This window comes from Silene latifolia, chromosome 1 (genome assembly GCF_048544455.1).
Source record: "Silene latifolia isolate original U9 population chromosome 1, ASM4854445v1, whole genome shotgun sequence".
NCBI classification, from domain to species: Eukaryota; Viridiplantae; Streptophyta; class Magnoliopsida; order Caryophyllales; family Caryophyllaceae; genus Silene; species Silene latifolia.
In genome coordinates this window covers 16,928,374-16,945,185 of record NC_133526.1, presented here as the reverse complement: position 1 = coordinate 16,945,185, position 16,812 = coordinate 16,928,374, and the positions used below count along the sequence as shown (strand labels likewise).

Below are 16,812 nucleotides of genomic sequence, written 5' to 3'. Positions count from 1 at the left end.
TTGGTAAAGCTCATTTAGGTGCCGTTTGTGCCCATTAGCTGACCCTCCGTTCTCGTTTCCTCCGATAACCACCTGGATCACTCCCATCCCTCGGAATACCGATTTCCTATTCGCCCGATCGGAGCTTGTTTCGGGGCCCCGACTACGTACTTGCCGAGGGCCCCCTTTCGGATCGGCTCCTCGATGGCGTTCTTTCTTGATCCGACGGTTGTCGGTCTTATGGCCGGTCTGGCCGTGATAATCGTAGAATTGGCTTGCGTCGCCTTCCCCCCTCGTCTTGGGGGGTCTTGCCCACTTCTTCCCTTCATTCTTGCTCAGGGCAAAGACCTCGGCTGGAGATTTGACCAGGTGGGTGAGACCGTTGTATCGCTTCTGGGTGTTTGGTCCCGAACTCCCCCCGGCGCCCGGCGAGTTCTGCTTCCTATTAAATCTCTCCGGCCGTGACCGATTTATGTCACGACGACCTTTATCAGCATTCTCCCGGCGGCTCTTCCTTTCTGGGTGCCCAGCTTCACTGTGGCCTACCCAGGTCTTGTGGTAATCCTCCACCTTTACGGCTCGGTCGGCCATCTTTCTGGCGGAGTCGAGGTTAAGGTCCTCGCACTTGATCAGCTCATTTTTGAGCTCGGCTTTCGGGAGGCCTTTCATCAGTGCGAAGGCCGCCAGTTCGGTGTTCAGCTCACGGATCTGCTGAGCTTTTGCGTCGAACCTCTTCACATAGCTTCGTAGAGACTCGTCCTCCCCTTGTCGGATAGTGAGGAGATCCGATGTCTCCACGGCCCTTCTCTTGTTGCAGGCGTACTGGGCTATGAAGTTATCCCTTAGGTCGGCGTAGCAGAATACCGAACCATTAGGCAGCCCCTTGTACCAACTCTGCGCCATCGCATGCAAGGTTGTTGGGAAGACTCGGCACCATACCTCATCAGGCTGCTCCCATACCGACATGTAAGACTCAAAAGCCTCGGCGTGGTCGGTTGGGTCACTGTCCCCTTTGTATGATAGGGACGGCAACTTCAGTTTAGTCGGCACCGAGACTTCGAAGACATAGGCACTGAGGGGCTGTCTGACCACGTGTCGAATGACACGCGGCGATCGGCTCCTCGCGACATTAGTCCGGCTTCTCTCCCCGTGGCGGGAAGGGCTTCTTGTCATTGTCCGACTTTGGTGAGTCGGGCTTCTTTCTTCATTTCTTCGGGGGTGGCCTCGTTGTTGCCGCGGCGACGCTGTCCTCCCGCGAGTGGGGGAAGGACTTTGGTCTGCCACTGGCAGTACGGGCTCCGCCGGCGTCCTAGTATGTATGGCTCCTTGTATCGCCCCGGACAAGTTGTTCGGGGTCACTTTATGGGCCTTGGTCACCTGTGGGTGTGCTGCCGTCACCGTCGTTGCGGTGGGGGTGATCGGCGTACTACCCATCAGGTCCAGGAATAACCGATTTGTTGCATCGACCACATGTCCCATGACAGTGACTTGGCCGGTAGGCAGCGGTGTTTCTGGTAGTATCGGCATCCCGTACGCCGGTTGAATTACTCGGCCGGTGGGGGACTGCCCGATCTCATAATTAGGGACTGTGTCATCCTGGTAGAATGCAGTTTCGTCGCTCACAATTATTTCTTGTTGTTTTGGCATCTTCTTAGCTTGTTGGGTGGGTTTTGTTTTGTGTTTTTTTTGTAAGGGATTTGACTAGCTTTTAGTATCTATCCCCACAGACGGCGCCAATTGTTCCGAGTGTAATTCCGGAGCAGGATTTGTTACCACGTAAGCTTGTAGAATGATGACTTTGCTTGACTCATCCTTTCGGCCTCTCCTGAAACAATGAACAAACTGAGTGCTCGGCTTGGTACCGAGCGAACTCACTCCGACGCTCAAGTTAGTAAACTTAAAGAGATTAAGTTGTGTGTTACTTGGCAAATCTTATTGTAGAGAGATAAGGGAGTTTATACCAGATTTATAGTGAGTATTAAGGTTAATTGTGGATTATTTGGATTGTTTTCTCAATAAGGGTTGAGGAGTATTTATAGACTTTCACCTTTTGTCACGTAGTGGCCAAGTGGCAGAGCAGGTGGAAAGACTGTTCTACCCTCGGCCGGGGGACCCATGGCAGGCCGGCTGGCCTGGTTGACTCCATGCCGAGGGGACTGGATATGAGTACGCGGATATGCCTCCCGGCTGGTTAGTTGCCTAGCCGAGACCCAAGTGATGACAGCCGACACAGTCGCGCTTGGTTAGGGTCAGTTCGATACGTTGACTTGTTGTGGATATCTTTGACCTTGCTCAATATGTTGACTCGGTCAGCGGGTGCAGAATATGCCCCATCAATTATAATATCTGTATCATAAAGCTATTAAAATAACGCAATATTGTTAAGATCTTATCTCTTTTTTTTTTTTTTTTTGCTGCCACAGTATAATCCTATAATCATGTTCATATTGTACTGAATAAAAAAAAAATACAAATCGTTTATTTTAATATCCCACAACAAAGTGGCACCCATTCATTTCTTTTTCCACTTCCCCATATAAACTGACTGCACAGAGAAGTTGAAGAGACATACCGTCTGATAACGTCTACATCACGCCTACTTCTTCATCATTATCAAAAAGGTAGGTTTGATCTCACATTTAAACTTAAATATGTTTATTAATAATTTAACAAGTATGTATGTTACCGTATATGTTAAAGAATTATTGTTCTTCATCAGTAGAAGATGAAGTACTTGATGGAATATTGTTCTTTGTATACAAATTTTGCCCTAAATTTATACTCTGTACAAATTTAAATGATTATTGTTGCTTAGTTAGTCCAAGATGCATGCTTGTTCTTCATATATTGATGTCTTGATGATTCTGATTATATGATATGTAATCCCCAAATATGCATGTTCTACATATATTGAGGTTTAGGTTTAAAGGATTGATGATTGTGAGTTTTGAGTAACATCATGTATCTCGTTAATCTTTATGCATGTTTGATCTTACTGGAATCTTTCGAAGAAATTATGGATATGAACAGAAAACGGAAGTGCGACCCTTTCTGGTGGAAGTTTCAACATCCAAATAAAAGACAAGCGGTTTCAAATCCGGATTGTCCTTGGGAGGCAGAAATAACAAAACTAGAGGAAGAAAGATTTCTTAGAAGGGCTAGGAATGTTCCAAATTCAGTTGCGTATCCAAAAGGAAAGGTCATCCTCAAAGGGACAGATGAGAGATCATCCGCTTACGAAGTGGGTTCTAATGAGGACTTGATGGTGGGTTATATAATACCCAGGTGCGGCTGGTGGAAATATTCTGTGAGCAAGGCAACAAGGGGATGGTATACCTGGTGGTTCCACTCAGGCCCGACCATTGAACGTATTGAAGAGCAACTGCGTACCGAGAACCTCTTCTACGACGAAGATTATAAGAGGCGATATTGTCCATGACTTTATTTACTTTTAAATTGATCTTTTAGGGCTCTAAGTTTAAATTGGTATGTAATTTTGTAATTATAAACTCATGGTTTCTGGAATTAAACTTATGGTATGTGAAATTAAACTTGGTCAATATAATTAGACTTCATTAAGTAAATGATTGTCTTCATTATGCAAAATGCAATTTCATTCATATGCAATTTACATGACAAACAAACTAACGGTAAAATTCGTAAGATGACTCATACATCGATCGATTAACATCTCCTTCCATCGCATGCAAAGGAGGAGTAGGCTGTGATGCACCAAATGTGCTTCTGCTAGGGGTAGAATAAGGTGAGCGTAATTGCGATGCACCTAATACGCTCCTTGTAGGAGTTGATTGCGACGTATCAAACAGGCTCCGCGTAGGGGTACATTGCGACGCACCAAACTGGCTCCTCGTAGGGGTACATTGCGACGCACCAAACTGGCTCCTCGTAGGGGTACATTGCGACGCACCAAACTGTCTTGTAGGAGTAGATTGCGATGCACCAAACTCGCTACATCCAGTATTTAAATGATTGCTCTCATTAGCGGTGAATGGGTTTGGAACATTAGTTTTTTTCTGCAATTCAAAAAATTATGACGTTATTTAGAGGGTTATGCAAAAAAGCCGAGTAAAGAATTTAGTACAACAATGAATAACAATTACTCTATTACTCACCTTCTTATTCTTTCTAGCATCGGGAGTTCTATTGCCTTTTGGTACCCTCCCAGATCTTCTTCATCAATGTGGTCCTGAGACCACCTTCCCTCTCAGACTTGCCTTCCTCTTCATATATCTAATATTGCATTCCTTAGGCTCTAGCCTTCTATGACCCCATACCCTAGAAGAAACACCGCCAGAGACATAGGCGTCTATAGTTTCAACACCAACAATCCCCTCCAACTCCTTAATTAATTCAGAAGTCAATCTATCATATGTTGCATAAGTTTCATCGTCTCGAAGCGCTAGTGTGGAAATGTAATGGTTCCTTATAGTTACCTCCAACGACTTTTTCGCACGAGCTGAGGCTTCCGGATTATAGTACCCAGTTTTGATTGTCTCGTATTCTCTAACCAAGTCCTTTCGCCATCGATCAAGTATATACTTCTCCGGGATCACCTTCACATCTTCGATAACCATGCATCTAATAATATGTCGACACAGTATACCCTTGAACTCAAATAACTTACATGATCACTTGAGCAGTCCCATACTTCTGTCAATATCAACCCAATATTTCTTACACTTACCAAATGGCGCCACTTTTTTATCTTCAATGTTAAATATCACACTATGCCCAAGTCTTCTCGGCGGATCAACGTTCGTATAAATTAACCCAATTACCTCGTCACGTACCAACTTATATATCTTCTTAGTATACAATTTATGGAAAACCTGCTCAACAAGTAAGTTGCACTCAATCTTATACGGTTTCTCTGTGCAATCGTGATTGTTCGCGGTCTCCTCCTCCACTTTCAATTTCAAGGCTTCCTCAATTTTCTGGGCAAACTGACTTAAAGTAGTCCTCCCATTGACATAAGTTTTGAAAAACCGGTTTTGTTGCTCACTCCTCTGCGTCGACGACATACCAGCACAAAATATCCCACGCCAATATGCGGGGACCCAACTCTCCCTGATCAAATACGACTCCGTCACCCACGAACATTTTTCAATACCATATTTACGAACCATTTCCTTCCATGCTATCTCAAAATCATGCACCTCCAAACTGTCGTGAACTGCTAAATTAAGGTCACTTGAGATATCGTTCCAAAGTGGATGTTTTCCCAGATTTTTACCAGCATTTTTCAATATGTGCCAAAGGCAGAGCCTGTGGTGAGTGTTTGGGAAGTTTTTTTTAATTGCATTACCAATTGCTCTTTCCTGGTCTGTCAATATAACTGATGGAGCTTTACCCATGCATTCTAAAAACTTGGCAAAAACCCACTCAAAACTTTCTTCATAATCACGCGTAACCAAAGCACAAGTAAAAGCAATTGAATTCCCATGTTGATTCACCCCTATGAAAGGGGAAAAAGGCATGCGATACCTGTAACACCATGATTTACTCTATCAGATTAATGATATACTACAAAACTTATACTTAAAGAACCAAACAAATAAAATCAGTAATCAGAATAATTTCTATAGTACAATTAAATTGGTAATTTTAATTTTAATTTTATGAATTCTTGAAGCACGGTACTCTTACATAACAAAACAAACAAATACGATTAATCAAAATAACATTTTAACACAGATAAATTGAGATATAACGCCTTACATATTCGTCAAGAAAGTTGTATCGTACGACACAACGTCTCCGTACGATTTAAACATAGCTCGGCAGCGTGAATCACACCAAAAAACATTCATTGGAGCCCCAAAATCATCGAGCTCAATTTCATAGAAATAATTAGGATCCTCCTCTTTCATCTTCTCAAAATATGCCTTCAATTCTTTAGCATCGCCATCTATGACGCTACGTCTTCGTTCTTGATTGATGGCGTTTCGACTATCACTAAACTTAAAGCCAAGGTTCTCATGACCTCCCCCCTCCAAGACCAACGACTTGTAATTATTTAATATTGAAATACCAAAAAGACATCATTGATCATCATCCTCTTTTTGAAGTAGTCATTTATATGTCTAAACCCAACAAATAACCGGCTTTTCTTAGGATCCATCTCATGGTTGTGCTCTAAATGGCATTGCGTTATCTTCACTACGTCTTCATCGTCGAAATAACGGGACTCAATGTAAACATTGCAGGCATCCTTGGTTTTAGCAAAGATGACCACAACAAAGCCTTAATCTTTCATACATATGATACCGCGGTTCATTCTTAAAGGAACCTTTTTTTGAAACACCGTCTTCCTTGTACTTTTTAAAGAGTTTATTAGTGCGAATGTACCATGAAAACCCCTTCTTATATGCGTATGAATGGGCGAAAGCTGCGAGTTCTTCAGATGACTTGTAAGCCAAACCTACAACATGCCGGTTCAACAATGTTGTCGTTCTCAGCAGCAGTAACGACGGTGTCATCATCATCCACTGGACCGTCGCCATACAACTCGACATACTCTTTCATTAAATCAACATCGCCATTATATTCTCGCTTCACTTTGTTGCCTTTTGTTTCGCCGCTCGTGAACAATCACCTTCTTCATACAAGTTATTGAGATCAAAATCAAGAGCCATTTAATCAAAATGTCGAACGAGTATTTTTTTTTGGTGTAGATGTTCAACGAGTATTAAAAAATAAGGTTTCCAAAATTTTAATCACTGTATTTTTTTTGTTCTAGTATAAGTTACTGTATTTAAGTAATGAAAATAATAAGAGAGATAAAGTGTCAATTAAAAAGATTAGATTAAAAATAAGTGTTGTTAATTATAAAGATTAGATTAAAAATAAGTGTTGTTAATTATAAAGATTAGATTAAAATAAGTGTTAATTAATCTTGGGGTTATTCCCAATACTAATCCCGCCCAAACCCAATTTTTCCCTCCCATTTTTCCCTCCAACTTTCCCTCCAAACAAAAAAAGAATCTTTGACTCACCTTTACACGTGGCGAGCGCTGATTGGCTCGTGTACCAAGGCCTTGTACACGCCGTGTACTCCTAACATCTTTGATGCCCTTATTTATTGTCTTTGATGTGTTAGTTTCTTACTTAACCTATTAAATTGTTTATTTAATATTCCAATTACTCGATAGCGTACTTATTTACTTATTAATTCGCCGAATTACCCATTAACCCACTAAATAGTATACGAATCTAACTAAAAATTCATTAAATCTCCATTATTATTTCATGAATCATAAATGAGGTTTTTAATAGTGACTTGTGCTTATTAAAAGTGATTTCTAATTCTTTTCACATAGAATGGTGCTACGACATTAATGAGTCAAAATAAATGTCAAAATACGGATTATTGATAAAGTTAACTGAGGTAATGATGGAGAAATATGTAAGAAGTTTAAGGGTATAACGTAGAATATAAAAAATGTAAAAGTACAACATAGAAAACTGAAAAATTCGAATGTACACCGTAAAATATCTCTTTATTTTATTTTAAAAAAATATTTTAATTATATGTAAACAAATAATTATACCTAATAACTAAAGTGACTATTCATGGGTTCTTTTATTGGGTCCGCCCACTAATCCATCCCAAAAGAACCGATCTTACTCTAAACATTCAATCTAGCTTTCGTCCGTGTCCAGCCAAATCCGATCTTGAGGGTAGGAGTCGTAGCCCGTAGGACCAATCCACTGCTGATCACCTTTCACCTCTACGGCTCCATTGCACCTGCGGCGAGAAACTCCCGAAAAGGCGAATTAAAGGCGGGAACATTCAAAAAATAGAGGGAAAACTAGGAAGGTTTAAGCGAACCCAGAGCCTACGTCATAAATCACAATTACCCAAACTTTACTTAAAACGGTCAAAACTCATCCTCGGCCGCCGCCGTCATGCCGCGTAATCGTACAATTATCCACGACGAAGTACCGGAAGAAGAAGACGACGATAGCGAAGAAGAAGAAGAAGACAGCGACAGCGAAGAAGAAGAAGACGGTAACAGCAACAACGACGACAGCGATAGTGACGACGAAGAATCCGTTGAGCTTCTGGTTTTAGATCCGGCTGCGATGCCGTGTCGTCCTGAAGCAGAACAACAACCAGAAGAAGAAGATGATGATGATGGCGGAAATGAGTGGAGTCGACAGGATGTTGACGGTTTGTTTTGTCCTATTTGTATGGAACCTTGGTGTTCTTCCGGCGAACATTTACCTAGGTCAATTCTTTACTCCTTTTGCACAATTAGGGTTTCGTTTTTCTTAATTTTATTTTCAATTGTTGATGTTTTGATTATTTCCGGCTGTGAATTTGATTAGGTTGTTGCTATTGTAATGATTTTGGTGGTGTGAATTTCGCGCGTTGTTAGTTTCTTTCTCAATTTGTTGCAGAAGATTCGTACTCGGTTTTGGTTAGGATGTTGAGAGATGAGTAATGCGATGACGTCATTTGTGAATCGTATAATTGGAGCACCAGGGGATAAATTTATGCGTTTTGTGATGTCGTGTAGTGAATTTCACATTCGTCTTTGATGTGCGTTCAAAAATGCCGCTGAAATATGCAATTGTTCTAGTTGTGTTTAGTTGTCAAGGAAAGTGTTTCAGATGAGTACTGTGTAATGTTACATAGGGTTTAGTTTTGCTAGAAACTCGAAAAGAGTAGATGTTACTGTGCGTCTGATTGTCTATTATATAACGTTTTGATTTGAGTTTAGTAAGATCTTTGAGTTAAAACGGATCTTAAGCATATCTTGATGTACCCTAAGTATACCTGTTTGCCAGGTGTAGTGACAAGGATGTGGATACGACTGTTTGGTGGTGATCTTGCTCTTTTTAGGGTTTATAGTTGAGGTGTACAATGCGTTTCTGAGGTTATATATTTACGTGTTGGCGGAGTTAAGAGTATTTAGCATCTGTTTTCTACCTCGTGTGCCTTGATATGCCTCTTCTAATTGATCCGGAGACTTAGGCCTTGTTTGGATGAGTAGAGGGATAGGAAGGAATACAAAAAGGGGAGGGATTTGGAGGGATTCATTTTCTCTCCTCCAAGGCAAATTAAAATCCTTCCAACATAGGAAAGATTTGGAGGGAAATGGTTCCCTCCCCACCATTTCCCTCCAATTTTGTTATCCAAACACACCCTTAACTCCAACTGTAGTCGTCCTTCCATTATGTACTCCCAATGTTATTGATCAAGTATATCCCCTCAAAGGCGGAAAATGAAAGTTGGCCCATAGATCTTACAAAGAAAATATCACATTTGAGGCTGGTTTGTGTATATACTGCATTAGGTTCATATACATGTAGTTCCCTATACTGACAGTCAAAAATTTTGATGTAAGGAATGCAGCTGTCTCTCTTGTGGGCACATGTTCGGAATGTCTTGCATAAAAAAGTGGCTTGGACAGTGTAGAAGCTCAGGAAAGGCAGTAAAGGTATACTTTCAATAAAAAATAATCCCTCTGTCCCAGTCATTTGTTTACCCTTGATTAAAATGTGCCTAACAAAGAGTAAAACAGGTAAACAAATGAATGGAATGGAGGGATTATTCTATGAAGTCCAAACTTAGGTATCTAACTTATAAACATAAGCTTATAAAATAGCTTTGTTAACAAAGTTTTAAATTTTCCAATTATGTCCAGTGTCCACAATGCAACAAGAAGTGTACATTGAAGGATATAAGGAGGGTTTATGGATCGCGTGTTGTAGTAGTAGATGAAGAATCACAAAAGGTAGGGCTAGTGTCATTATAATTTGTATTTTTCTTTTCGTTCTGGTTTATTTTTATCAATTATTGATTTTTTGGGCTGTGAGCTCTTTTCTTTTGCAGAGAATAAAATCTCTTGAAGATAAATGTAATTCTCTTAAGAAAAAGGTATATAGTGTCCCCAGTTCATCAATAGTTACCGATTTCTGTGATTGTTCTCTTCACTTACCTTCTGAGTTATCGCTTAGATTTTGTTGCCTGGTGTAATTGAGAAATTATTCTTTTATCTTTGTGTCCTAACTGTCTTTTCTGCATGCCCAAATGTGGTTGTGGTTTTGGATATAGGATGAAGAATGGCGTAAAAAGGAAGTTGAGTGGCGTATGAAATTGTCAGTCTTGCAGAAGAAAGAGGCATGTTGGCGTCAAAAATATGATGAACTAAATGAGGTACAATGTTTAGTGGAGACATATAGCTTGAATTACCCACCCCAGCTATACTGAGAATACTAGTATGAAAATAGACGCCATGAATTCGTTTTGAAGAACTGCATTCCCTTCCTGCACAAATTGGTTTTGCCGGCGCATTGTAATATTTATATTCTTTGGATTCTCTAGTCTGATCCATGTTTTTCCAGAGAACAAGCAACCTGGAACGCTCTGTGGAAGAGTTAGGAAAGAAATCACTAAAGCCTATTTTTCCTGTTCAATGGAATTCAGGTAAAGTTAGTCAAATCTGGGAGACATTGACTGGTAACTTTAGTTCTGCCATTTATATGCTGGTTAGATTCATGTGTTACAGCTATTGCACTTTGTTTTGCTTTTTTCCTATCTACTACATATTGATTGCGTCAATTGTTCAAATTCGTTTTCTAATTTCATCTCTTATGTTTCTTCAGGTAACAAATTAGGATTAAATCATAATCCAGAATCGGCTGCCTCATTTGAATTGCAGGTACGGTGACAATGAATGTTTTATGTTGTATTTCTGTTTTTATTATTGTATTGTGAGAATTGCGTGATGGTTGACTTTATGTCCTTAGAAATTTCACAGAGTGAGCCCTGTCAGGATCTAATTGCCCTACAGCATGACTAATGCTTTTCTGATGAAAGGTTTGCGTACACGGGAAAAAAACATGTTTATTTTTTCACTTTATCTTCAAACAATCTTCAGACAACTAACAATTAGTGAATTAGCCATCTTACTAATTGGTTGTGAACTTGTGATCATACTTCTGAGGTTTCAAGACAAAAAGTGAGGCTTCATTGTTTTATAGTAATAAAATATATTTTAATTAGCTTGCTGCTCAGCTTTTATCTTAAAACCTTATGCTTGTTGGCTAGACCGTCATGTAGATGATTTTTAAATATATATGTGGGTGATTGATTTGTGCCGATCACTGTTCAGCATAATGTAACACCTCCCCTCATTGAGCTTCTAGTTATGTAGCCTGAGGTTAATCAGCTCAGTCGCTAAAGCTGTTAATTATTGTCCTGATTTCTCAATGTTGATGGAATATACCTCTTCTGTCACTTTCTGAAACAGCTTTTCACATTTTCAGCAAGACTTGCAGTTAAATGGTGCACGGTACTTTGATGTCGATCATGTAGGTCAGATTTTAGTTATAGCAAGAAGACCTACACAGATTAATGGACCACACTTTCTTACAAAGGTAAGTTTTATGCTCTTAGCGTTTCAATTTGCTTTACCAATTGTCCAAAATTTTACATCTTCATGTTACTTTATTCATCTTATAGATGAGTCTAGATTCCCCATCTGAGCAAGATGACGTGCTGCTTCCCTCTACGGTCAAATCAGTTAGAGATCTGCATGTTTCTCCTTCTGGTAGATTTGCACTATTGGCTTCAATGGGGAAGAAACTGTCAGTTGTCAGGTACGCAAGTAGCGAAATCAAAAATTTTCTTTCATATTCAGTCCTACTAAATAATCTTGTGAAGTCCTTCTATTTACCCAATTCATGTTTCTTTTCAGCTTGGAGAGCAACAACATTGTCGTCAATTATGATTTACCGGTACAACCATACAATCTCTTTATTTGTAATTTATTTATCACCAATATGAACATCTTCACCGCAACATCTCTTTCTTCTTCTTTGATATGTTCTCATGAGCAGGAGTTAATATTCATGATCTTGTTAAGATGTGATTGCGTTTACTGCAATGTTAGAACTGTGAAGTTTTCTGATTTATCTTTCTTCTCTCTGTTTAATGCTTTTAAGTTTTAACTAGTGGTTTTGTTTGTTTTTATTGTTTGTTCGGAGTTCGGACTCCAAAGATCCACTCAATGTTTATACTATTTGACGTGATGATTTTTTTTTTTTTTTTTTTTTTTTTTTTTTTTTTTTTTGTTGCTGCTGTTGTTGTTACAATCAATGCCATTTATAAATAAGTAGATTTTCAACTTATATGGGATGTCTCCCTATGTCCATGATGTTTTTTATTCGGGCTCTTTATGAATAAACTTTTTTACTTTGAATAAACTTCTCACCAAGTCCAGCAGATGAATATGTATTTTATTGGTGTTTCAATTTTGTGCTAAGTACCTCAACTGTCTTATCAATGGTTGAACATCATTAAATATTACTCCGTAACAAAAAAGGGTCTATACTTTGTGTTTAGTCTCTAGCATGTTATTAAATAGTGCACTGTGGCACGATAGGCGGTGTTTGTCACAGTTTATTTTAGTATCTGTTGTATGAGCCATTTGGGTCTAGGATCGGCTAATGGCTGTGTTAGCTGCATACCAGTTGTGTAATGGACAAGTGTGGTATCAGTCAAAATTCCGTTTTCTATGTCAAATACTTGATACTTTGGAAATTGGAATCCCTTATAAAGGAAAATATTTTCACGGTGAGTTGGAAATCTGTTGCGTAATGGCAGCTTCGCCGTTTAACAACCAATATTTTATATATTGGGGGTATGGTCCCTGGTTTCATTTTGTTTTATTTCACTGACTCCACTGAGCTTCTTCCTCATTATAAGCATGTTACGTAACATGTTTGAGCTGCTCAACTGTTAAATCTTATTTCCTCGTGTTTCCCACTTTCTCGGACCATTGCCAATTTGCTAGTAGAGTTTCACCCTCTACTTCTAGCGATTGCTCGCTGTTTAATTAAGCCTGGCTGCTGCATTGTCTTAGAGGACCCAGTGGAATTGGAGGGGAAGAGGTTTAGGAAGTAAAGGAAAGAGGGAGGGAGGTAAAGGATGCCAACCTACGTGTCCATGGTATTAAATGCTGGCAGGTACACCAAATCTCAAATGCGTTATCAGGGTTTTGATGGTCATCCCGACTGGAGGCAATATTTAGTATGTTTTAAGGAAGGAAAGGGTGGCTCATTACTTGAGATAGACTCCAGTTTCGATAGAATCCATTTCTTTTTCTATAGCATGGATTATAATTTTATACATATGGCCAGACACACAAATCGTTTTTTGAGGACCCTTCACCTTTGGTTATCTTTGATGCTGATGCTCTTAGTTTCCTTATTTGCAGGTTGCTGCGTGGTCATGTTCTTGGGATATCAACAATCCAAATTACGTTTATGCAGGCTTGCAGGTTATACATCTACAAACAATGAATATTACATATTTATACCTCTGTGTTATGCTGTTCCCATTGAGGCTTTGAGTGCATGAAAATATATCACGATAGTAAAGTTAACCACTCTTGAGTAAAAAAGCTCCATAATCTGTTACTCATATTCTGACTCTCTTAGATCTGTTGAAATTTAATGCAATCCTTCTGATACTGTGGAGCCATTATTAGCCATAGGCCTATCAGATACTCCGTATTTCATATTTGTATTGTCATCTATAATCCCTTTTTTTTTTTGCAGAATGGAATGATTTCAGTGTTTGATTTGCGGCAAACTGCGAGGCCTTTGGAGACGAGGGTTGGACTGACTAATAACCCTGTTCATACCATATACTCACTTCTGGGGAATTCACTGATTCCTTCAGGATCTAAGAACCTTCTTACTGCTTCATCAGTTGGCTTGTGCCAATGGGACATTGGCGGTGAACAGACACAGTAAGTTATATTGTTGTTGCAGCTGTCGTGTGTGTTGTGTCTGTTGAATACTAATTTGTGCTAATTATGCACTACATTGTGTAAAATATCAATCCTTGGAAGATCCGATATAACACACAGTGGAACCCACATGATGTAACATAGACTCTCAAATATTCTCTCAAATATTATGGTTACCTGAATTTGTATAACTGACGAATATTAGTGGCAGAGAATTTGTGATAACTAGACTCATGTTTGTCATTTGTGGAAAATGAAATTGGAGGGGATCTGGGAGAAAGAGGTTGCGGAGGGATGGGGAAGGGAGCTTTGTTGGAGGGCTGGGGTCGCAGGGTAGAGGCGGCCTTGGAGCTGAGCAATAGGGTCTAGGTTTGGGAGGAGAAAGAATGAAGGTGCGCCGGGGAGGGAAGGCACTAAATGGTAAGGACTGGGACAGGGAGTACTTCAATCCATACGTGGCTGCATTAAGGGTGTTTAATTGTAGCGTTTTACCCAAGCGAAGTACTTAATATCCAACTAGGAGTGTAATAGTACTCTCAGAATACAAGGGACCATTATTTAACGCAAATTCTCATTTCAGACGTCAAATTCCGTCTAAAGCCTTCAGACGGTCTTTTGTCACCATTTTTATGGTAAAATGTGACCACTTAAACTGGGTCACATTTTGTACAATAAAAATGTTACCACTTAAACAAGGTCACATTTGCTGTAAATGGGTTACATGTGACCGTTTGAAGGGAGACCTTCTGATTATTTAAAGCAATGAGGCAAATTTGTATTCTAAATTTCTAATTAATCAAAAGGTTGTTTTTTTTCAGGGAAGATCGAGCAAAATTAAGATTATTCTTTCTAATTTTTCCCCTCCCCACATAATTATTCTAGATTCCCAGTTGAATTATCACTTGGTTGTATCAATGACGACCTTTTTCTTCTTTTCATCAGGCCTACCTTGATTAAAGAAACAGTAAATCAAGGTGTTTGTATATCACTTGCTTATTGCCAGAGCAAAGAAAATATTGTCGCTACATTTCGGCCCAAAGTGGAGATACCTGATTATAACAATAGCATCTCTCAAGTATCACAAACCCAATCCCAGAACATCGGACAAAATGTTCTTGGCTCACATGTCCTCTTTAACAGACTGGATTCTGGCTATCAGTCTTCTGGGTCAATATGTGCTTATGTACCTGGGATCCGGCTCCCAAAGTCTACCATACTAAAAATGGGGGATGACACCTCTTTATTTGCTTGTGGAGACGGTTCGACAACTAACTTGGCCTTGCAAGAGTTGCCATCATTAACAGTCACTCATTGCCTCCAATCAAATCATACTGTTCGTGATGTGAAGTATGTGACTTCTGTCAAATCCAATTTGCTTTGCTGCTTGAGTGATGACAGGGTGCAGTTTTTCAGTCAAAAGCTTCTATGAAGAAAGGTAACCGACAGTTCTTATGATTCTTTTTAATCGTTTGTAATGCTCTCTTAATCTTTGGGTCGTAATTTGACATTAATTAGTGTGTCAGGGTATTATTAAAGGATTATTTTGGGTGCTTGCTAAATACAGTAACTTTCCAAACGGTAGACAAATGCTGAAATGTCCATACTTGTTTTCATTTTTGAGAGTTCTCGGTTGTCTTGTAAAATGATTATGCGTAGGTTTTGAATATCACTATTACCGCATTTCACCGTATTTTGAGATTATGTTGGCCGCACTTGGCGGTTGATTAGGCTGCAAAAGGCACCATGACCGGCCCATATCGATAGTTCACAAGCTCTAAAACTGTACAAAGCCTCAAGCTAGAATGTGACTATTTATTTCCTGTTGTATTTAGTGAAGGATGAAGTCCTATGAGCTCCCGAATTCAAATTGCTGAATATTTTTTTTTCCTCCAAATTTGTCGAGTGAAGTACTGAAGTCATAGGTGGACTCAGTAGGCTTGTAATTGTATGTGCTTGAAACTCGAAAGTTATTGCAGGACTATACAGAATATTGTTCTTATAAAACGATGCTCTGAACAGTATAAATTAAGCTTTTGTAAAAAGATTTAGTTTTAAAGTAGTTTAATCCGCAGAGAGTATCCGAGTATTTATATTATTAATATGGTTTGAAAAGCCACCCTAGAATTTTGAACACCTTATGCAACTGTTCCAATTTGATACGGAGTATTGGTTATTTAGTTGGAGATAGTTTTCTATTGTTGATGAGTCATAAAACAAAGAGAAGCTACTCGAAAAGCAGTCTGATGCAGAAAGGAGAGGGATGGGAGAGTACAGGAAGGTAAGGTGTTTGACAAAGGGTAATTTAGTTTATAAGGGGAACCGCATAGTCCTGTATTTAAAGCCGATGTTCTATCTTCCATTAAGAGTGACATGTTGTAACTTGTCTTTGTACCAATTAGCGACTTTTACTCGGATGAAGTGAGAAACTTTTTATGTTATGTTCAAGTAACTCGAGAAAAAGGGAGTATTCTAGTATTGGCACTTAACGTCTTGATTTCAAAATGATTATGCTTCTGTAAATTCTTGAAACCAGGTTTCATGTCAGTAATTCAGTATGAGTGCATCAGATTGCTTATGATCAATTTGTAATGGTCTTGCTTTCTTATCTGTATGCAGGAAACAGTGGAGATAGGAATCCGGAAGAGTTGAACGTACGTTGAGCGCTTCACGATAAAAGCTCTAACGGGGTCATAAGATATTTTGCTTATTTAGCTTAAGGATAGGCTATCAATTACGATAGAACATACATTTTGAAAGCTGTGTACAAAAGCGTATATGTTGTAGTTGAAACTGATTCTGAAGGAGTATATTGCAAATGAAATTTCATCTTTCGATACTAATTTTGGTCGAAGCCCTTCATCATTCTACTGTTGCTAGCTTCACGATGAAGCTGTCATGCTTAATTTGTGATTCCTTGTTTTCCATTTTCCTCTGAACTCGAAGCCAAACAGTAATTTGGTTTTTGAGCATTGTTGACACTGTTAGGAAGAAACTCAACTGAACTACTAAAATAAACGATTGTTTTTCGTAGGAAAAAAAATCAGAT

The 16,812-nt window shown here is 39.3% G+C and overlaps 2 protein-coding genes across 2 annotated transcripts; one reads left to right on the top strand and one right to left on the bottom strand.

Moving 5' to 3' along the window:
• Positions 1 to 4,628: 4,628 nt before the first annotated feature.
• LOC141641223 (protein FAR1-RELATED SEQUENCE 5-like) lies at positions 4,629 to 6,635 on the bottom strand. Its single transcript, XM_074449894.1, has 3 exons — positions 6,596 to 6,635; positions 6,349 to 6,421; positions 4,629 to 5,484 (listed from the first exon to the last, which is right to left on the bottom strand). Exons 1-3 carry the CDS (start codon positions 6,633 to 6,635, stop codon positions 4,629 to 4,631), a joined length of 969 nt encoding a protein of 322 aa, XP_074305995.1.
• Positions 6,636 to 7,572: 937 nt separating this feature from the next.
• Positions 7,573 to 16,606, top strand: LOC141600094 (uncharacterized). The gene is made up of 14 exons (XM_074420281.1): positions 7,573 to 8,231; positions 9,362 to 9,446; positions 9,654 to 9,743; positions 9,842 to 9,886; positions 10,064 to 10,165; positions 10,354 to 10,435; positions 10,615 to 10,670; positions 11,278 to 11,388; positions 11,474 to 11,610; positions 11,709 to 11,748; positions 13,230 to 13,292; positions 13,573 to 13,766; positions 14,709 to 15,201; positions 16,383 to 16,606. The coding sequence occupies exons 1-13, from the start codon at positions 7,909 to 7,911 to the stop codon at positions 15,193 to 15,195; spliced, it is 1,815 nt and encodes a 604-aa protein (XP_074276382.1). The 5' UTR covers positions 7,573 to 7,908; the 3' UTR covers positions 15,196 to 15,201; positions 16,383 to 16,606.
• Positions 16,607 to 16,812: the final 206 nt, after the last annotated feature.